Source organism: Octopus bimaculoides, chromosome 24, assembly GCF_001194135.2.
Source record: "Octopus bimaculoides isolate UCB-OBI-ISO-001 chromosome 24, ASM119413v2, whole genome shotgun sequence".
Lineage (NCBI taxonomy): Eukaryota > Metazoa > Mollusca > Cephalopoda > Octopoda > Octopodidae > Octopus > Octopus bimaculoides.
Window position 1 is genome coordinate 9,607,386 of NC_069004.1, and position 7,697 is coordinate 9,615,082.

General features: G+C 32.7%; 2 protein-coding genes across 2 annotated transcripts in view; one reads left to right on the forward strand and one right to left on the reverse strand.

The window, feature by feature from the left end:
- The window catches only part of LOC106876234 (tetratricopeptide repeat protein 38), a 66,700-nt gene extending 64,544 nt beyond the window's left edge, over positions 1-2,156 (forward strand). Inside the window, exon 16 of the mRNA XM_014924716.2 lies at positions 2,035-2,156. The gene's annotated coding sequence lies outside the window, so the exon portion shown is untranslated. The remainder of the gene's footprint in view (positions 1-2,034) is intronic.
- The window catches only part of LOC106876237 (uncharacterized), a 7,459-nt gene continuing 1,561 nt past the window's right edge, over positions 1,800-7,697 (reverse strand). Inside the window, exons 3-5 of the mRNA XM_052976511.1 lie at positions 6,855-6,873; positions 6,182-6,229; positions 1,800-2,204 (exon numbers count right to left, since the gene is read on the reverse strand). Coding sequence (XP_052832471.1) covers positions 1,825-2,204; positions 6,182-6,229; positions 6,855-6,873 — 447 coding nt within the window. The 3' untranslated portion in view covers positions 1,800-1,824. The remainder of the gene's footprint in view (positions 2,205-6,181; positions 6,230-6,854; positions 6,874-7,697) is intronic.

Consider the following 7,697-nt stretch of genomic DNA (forward strand, 5'->3'; position numbering starts at 1 on the left):
TAATGTAAATATCGAGAATAACCAGCCAAAATTCCAAAGATAATCTGGATCTCAACTGAGGAAAGAAAACTCCGAATGGCCCTCCTTGTTTTCTTTGTATCATCTATCTTGATGTTTTTTTGTCCCTTTCTTGTATCACCTAACTGCCCGGATGTTTTGCGTTCTTGTTCCATTTTGTATTATTTATATATATATATACATGCATATATATATATATACATGCATGCATATTCTATGAGCTTCTTTCAGTTTTCATCTACTAAATCCACTCACAAGGCTTTGGTTGGAATTGGGTTATTGTTGAAGACATAGCTTTGCAGAAAAGAGATTTCACATCTCCTAACAGTATTGTGTACTATTTCATTTAAATATGGATACTAACATGAAGTTAATTTTGGCTCAAATGTGTGTGTTTGTGTGTAAGTTTCTTTGTGTGTTGGGTTAGGGTGAGAACTGGTGCATTCAAACAGAAATACTTCTCAGTAGTCATAACCGTCTGAATTATCTCCTCTTACGTCAATGCTTTTTTTGCAGTTTGTATCTTGGCTTAAAAATCTGGTGACAGGTAGTAGAAAATCCAAGCAGTGCAAATGCTGTAATAGATATACTCCAGTCATTGTTAGTAGATAAAAATATCCTTTTCTAAATATCTGGTTGATATGAGCATACTCTTTTACTCTTTTACTTGTTTCAGTCATTTGACTGCGGCCATGCTGGAGCACCGCCTTTAGTCGAGCAAATCGACCCCAGCACTTATTCTTTGTAAGCCTAGTACTTATTCTATCGGTCTCTTTAGCCGAACTGCTAAGTTACAGGGGACGTAAACATACCAGCATCGGTTGTCAAGCGATGTTGGGGGGACACAGACACAAACATATACACACACATACATATATACGACGGGTTTCTTTCAGTTTCCGTCTACCAAATCCACTCACAAGGCTTTGGTCGGCCCGAGGCTATAGTAGAAGACACTTGCCCAAGGTGCCATGCGGTGGGAATGAACCCGGAACCATGTGGTTGGTAAGCAAGCTACTTACCACACAGCCACTCCTGCGCCTATACAGGTGAAAAACCTCAGCCAAATTAGATATGTAAAGAAAACTATTCCTTTAATGTTTTGATATTAGAATGGACAGGTCTATATAGCACAGTGTATTGATATTATACATTCTTGTTTAATATCCCCTGTTAAACACATAAAAATCCTCTTTCCCAAGGCCACACTGTGCTATTGCCTGACTTTCTAGGAACAGCAGCTAAGCCTCTTCTCAAATCATACCAATTTATCATAGATAATGATGTGCACATTAGACAAGTTGCAACTCAGACTTCTTGGTTGAACATTTAAGAGGATATGTGTGTTCTTAAGAGATATAACAGCTATAACCAAAAAGACTTGTCGATCCACCTCATGGCTCTAACAAACAAATTGGAAAAGGCATTACTGTGGAGGACGAAGAGGGAGACATGCTGGAACAGTCACACTGAATCATGGACCTTGCACTTGCCGATGGCCATTTCTGCCTTGATAACAGGGAGCAGAATATAGTCTGGGAACCAAGAACACTGTAGGTCTCCACTGCCACAGAGAGCAGCTGATGCTTTGACAGTTTACTCTTCTCTGCCTGATGAGCAGCTAAGCCTGGACTGGCAGCTGAGCACACTAGGTTGCTGCTGGAGAAGGTGGCCAATCAAAGAACAAAAAGATTGATATAATGAAATGAAACTCTCCAAAGAAGTGTCTCAACATAACTAGACTGATGATCAAAATTGATAAAAATAAAAGAAATCTAAACCACAACTCCAACGTTTTATTTTTCCTTATTTATGCTTTAAACTGGTGATAATCAAGTAACTGGAGAACATATTGGGGCTGATGAATTTTAGATTGTTCATCTTCAAAACGATTTCATCATTAGTTTCAAATTTGTATCCAAAAGATAATTGTATTATGGCATGTTCCGGTATATTTAAGGAATTTGTACTTTTCTTCATAAATACATACTCTTTTCCATTATTCTTCTTCTGCAGCATCAAGGTAACGATGAATGAAGGAGTACTTGCTTCAATGTACAATTGCACTGCACAGTTTATTTGGTACGTGCCATCTTCAGGTATGATAATATATGTTTTATTAACCAATTTAATATTGCCTTCATTCTGGATTTCATTTCTCTTCCAATGTAAATTGGTTACTCCATCTGAAAAAGACGGTATAATAATAATAATAATAATAATAATAATAATAATAATAATAATAATAATAATAATAGGTGCCTTAGGTATAATAAAAAAATATTCAGACAAATACATAACAAAAACACCAGGACTTACAAATATATATAACATACAGAAAATTGCACTACTGGGCACTGCACACATCCTACGCAAAACACTTTCAATACAGTAACCATAAGAGCATCACAGCAAACCACAGCACATACCCAAGGCGCACAGAGCTGCACTCGGTAGTGAAGTGAAAGCACATTATAAAAATAAAGCTACTGAACAATAATAATAATAATAATAATAATAATAATAGGAGCTGATTGCTACCTACCTCAGATACCAGGAAACCCCAAAATGGCAGAAATTCAAAAGATAGTGCTCATGGGAACTGCCCATGTTCTACATACAATAACTGTTATAATTTAATTATCCATAGAGTGATATAATAACATTTCAGAATACAAAAATTCCTTCTTCAGATATCGCTAGGAATTGTTCGAGTCACTGCTAAAATCAGTTTTCCAAAGGTTACTGAAATTTTTTTTTTTTTTTTTCCCAGAAGCATCTCTGCAGTGGTCTCGTGGAGTTCTTTCTAGAATTCCTCATGAGAAGTGTGTCAGGGGCCATGTCTCAAGCTCGTATGTGTTGGCACATCTGCAGCACTACTTCTAATTAATTATTTATAATTAGAATATTATATTTGATGGTAGTTTTTAGAATACCATAAACATGCATGAATACATGAAAAATCAGTTACCTTCCTCACCTACTGAGAATTATTTAATTCTTAACAGTTATAGAAGTACCAAACATGAAATGCCAACCAATTTAAAGTACTAACTGGTTTAATATATAACTTCCTTATTTATGAAAATAAAATATCTAATGGTAGTTTTTGAGAGACCATTTACATGTGTGAACACATGAAAAACCAGTCTCATTTCTTGTATTTAAGAGATGCTGCCTGGAAAATGGATTTGATACAATTCTTCAAAGCAGAGAAAACAAAAAGAATTACTAATCTTACAAGCAGTAGCCTTGCTTATAATTTCCCACTCCAGAGGTCCCACTTTTAGGTCCCAAATGAATTTACTGAGGCTGGGACTAGAAGACTTGTTGCTATTGTTTAAAGTGTAAATATGGTTAGATATTCATCTCTAGATAAAATTTTGCATTGCTCCTAAGTAAAAGAAATTCTTACTTTCAGATTTTACTTTACATCTTTAAACAACATTTCTTTGTTTATAATAATTTTTAAACAAACATTTACTTCTAACCTTCCAATCACAAAATATATTTTCATTACTACTCGTATTATTCTGTTTTATATTATTACCTTCAGTATGACTGGCTGGTATTTGGTATATTACCTACGCTCAAGAGGTTGAGATGGAATTTAATTTGGGTTGTTTCCCCTTGAACAATAGTCTACTCAAGTTCACATTTCTTGTTACCATATATTCTAAGCACATAACTTTTGTTGCATTTACTACAGTTATAATCATCATAAAAATTAGATAATTCTTTTCATTAATTGCAAAGATAATCTGGGACAAATTATTTGATACAGAAAAAGCAACTTTAAAAAGTCTAGGATTAATGATATCATAATATCTATTTTCTTTTGTAAAGCATTTAGTAAAAAGTTTGTATAAGACCCCCAACCAAATTATTCTTAATTTGCTTAGTGAATGGAATTATAAACCAAATAATATCATTCTTATCTGGAGATGCATTATGATTTTCAAATTTTTGAACCTTATTAAATATGTACAGGGTAAATTTTTTTACTCTATTATTCATATTCCTAATTGTATGTGGATAATTAGAAGAACATAGTAATATATCGGTTGTATTTTATATATCATTTTTCTCATTTGGACAAGTAACCTTACTTACCCTATCCTTATTCTTATCCTTGGCAGTTTGTTTAAAATCTTTACTAACATGAGAAATATCCATGTTATTAGAGATACTGATGTTCTTATTTTTAGGATAATACTTCTATTTTTGTTTATTCCCAGCTTTGCTGAATGTCACATTATGAAATTCAGCACTTTTGTCAAAAATATCCTTGTTAGATGATAGACTGGAAATTCTTTTAGAGATACCATAAACAAAAAACTTTTTTACAGAACCGGGATGATTACTTTTGGCATTTATGTACTTAGGTTTGGAGTTAGGCTTATGGTATGACTCAGAGTTTCCAGTAATGAGATTGAGATTAACATCAAGAAAGTTAACCGATTTATGTTCATTTTTTATCGTTATAGAGAGTCCAAAACTCTTTAAAAATCTGTAAAATTTCTTCTTATATAGTTCCAGTTTCCTATTAGATAGGTTCCTAATGGTAAAGAGGGCATCATTTCTATATAAACCTCCTGCAATTTCAGGAAAATCCCTTCCTAAGATTAAAAGACTATCAAAAGCATCCCTACTATCTATTCTAGTCCAATACTTGTTTTCAAACTCTACAACAGTTCTTCTGGCAGCTGTAATAACATTAATTTCATTCATATTAATATTCAAGTTTCTTTTCGCGAATAAAAGGGCCTTATTTAAAACTATTTGGTTAATTGATGAGTAATAGCTATCAATGTCTATTTGTATGAATTTATTCTTACTTTTATATTTAATGCTATTAAACCAATCTAATGCCTCAGAGTTGTAACTTAATCTTTTCTTTAAGAACCGGTATGTATTTATCTAAAATAGCTTTACTAAGTTTACCCAGATCAGATTTTCCTGGGCAAATCAATCTTACTTTAGGGTTACTACAAAAATTTTCCTTGTGATCCTTTAAAATAATTCTTGGTCCTTTAGGAATGAAAAGTTCAGTGCTGTCATTCAATTTGTAATTGTCCATAATTTGTTTAGAAATTAAGTTAATAGTTAATAGTAGTAGTAGTAGTGCTAGTGATGGTGGTGGTGGTGGTGGTCCTTCATATCTCTAATTACAATTATAGTTGGCCCATGTCTTTCAATATAGTTAACTCATGCTTGTCATTTTAATAATATTAAAACTCTAGATGTTTGTTTGTACCCAAAATATCTCAGAAATAGCACATTTTATCTTTTTTTTTTTCATATTTACTTTGATACTTACTTAAGGCAGAGCAGTACAAATTTTTGTGATATTTAGACCTCTATTTATTAATGAAAACGATTAACCACAATTTTTGTTTGTTATTTCTTGACAAAAAAAGAAACATAGCTTCCGTGACATCAACACACATACAGAATACACACACATATAATGAATGTCATGGGGTGTGAATCAACACTAACACACGTATGCTATCTGTGACATATACATACACATAGTAATCACGCTCGCTCTCTCTCTCTCTCTCTCTCTCTCTCTCTGTCACTCCCTAAGAAAGAAAAGAAAATATTGACTTTCTGATGTACACAGTATTTTAATCATTTAGAAATATTTTAAAGTGAATGTGATTTCCAAAATGTAAGCTGTTTGTACAGTATGTATTTATATTTTAGCTTTCTTTAAACAGACAGTATATCAATATTTTTTATAATTATTTTCAAGTGAATACCATTACAAAATGTTTTTTGAGTGCACTCAACATATCTCAACGTCACATTTGTTGAAAGCATGCAAAATAACCTGGAGAAGAAAAAAACCCACAAAACAAAACTCCGTTGCTGGGAAACTAAGACTGGCCAGGTGACCTAGTGGGTCACAGGTAGTCTAATAATATTTAAGTCTATTATGGTAGTATACTTCACCCAAGTGTAATAAATTCCACAATTCTATAACAGCAGGAGTTAACCCAAGTATGTAATAGTAGTCATTAACACATGTATGTAATGAAAGAATTTTAATTAATACTCTGATAGTAGGAATTAGCTCAACCCTGTAATTATAGTTATTTAAGGGGATAATTCAAATTATGAGAAGTGTGCAATAAATCTGTATAGATAACCTTACCTGAATCAGTGTAACCACTTGTTTCTAATTGGAAAAAGGCATGGTGAACTGAAAGATAAGAAAAAGAGAGAAAGCAGATAGTGGGAGGGATATATATTTGAATACAGGTTCAATATCAGGTAAAAGACTAAGGCAGAAGAAAAGGGCACTTCCTGATGTATTTCATATATTTCATACTTCAGGTTATCATCTAATAAATAACTATACCACATATCAACTGTTACATAATCATTATTATCATAACGAAAATTTTCTACATGGAAGGCAATTATTCACCATTAACGAAAGGGAGCCAAGACTATATAAACATCTATATATTACACCCATCACATTGTAGATTCATGAGCTTTAACATGTTCAGTTGTATAGTAGCAATGCTGGGACTGATAGTACAATTCTAGTAAATGTGTACAGGAGGCTTCACCCTCTCAAAGTGTCATCTAAAGCCATGGTCCAGTTAATTATTCTAGACATTTCTTTCACATATTTAATGATGTGGGTATTTTTGCTATTTATTTCTTTAGTATGTCTGATACTTTTCAAATTGAAAGTATTGTTGCCCGTTTTAAGGTTGTAATATATTGAGGACATGTTTAGAGATTTGATTAGCATTACAATATGTTAGTGTCAGATTTTATTAACACATGAAAAGTAAATACTGATAATAACTTACGTTGTTGATGAGGTGGCCGCTTGCACACATAAAGTCGAAAGAAAAGAAAATGAGAAAAAGAAAATTCAAATAAGATAGTGACTGGTATTGTTTTGTATTACTTTTATTGTATTACTTTATCATTTAGGATTTGTTACTAACTTGTTACAGTCTTGGTAGAGAGATGATACACTTGTCACTTAGTTGAATTAGTCATGCAATGAGTGTGTGTGTGTTTAAAAAGCTGTGCCCAATTTGACAATTCTGTAAATGATAATAATGATAATAATAATCTATAAGCTTAAAGCTTATCAGCGGTCACTCAGTATTGAATAAAGAAAATAATCTAATATAGGCATGCATAAGTCCCCGACAGAAAACAGTGGGTTTTCTACATGTGCACGGAAAATCCACTTTCTTCTGTTGTAAAGAAAGTAATCTAAAATTGGGGGTGCATAAGCGCTTGACAGAAAAAAAGTGGGTTTTCCATATGTATATGGAAAAGCCACTTTTTTCTGTGAAGGGCTTCTGTGCCCTAATATTAATTTACTTTCTTTAGTCAATACTTTAAGCTTATTATGTATGTGTGTGCGTGTGTGTATATGTACATGTATGTGTAATTGTGTGCGTGTATGTGTATGTGTGTGCACGTGTATATGTGTGTGGGTGTGAGTGTATGTGCGTGTATATATTTCATTTTCATTTTATTTTATCCAGTTTTAGCTCATGAGCTGTGGCCATGCTGGGGCATATATATATATATATATATATATATATATAAATATATATATAAATATATATATAAATATAACTCCAACTAAAAACACTTGTCTCCCCTTGCACACACTTCCTGTTTTGACACCA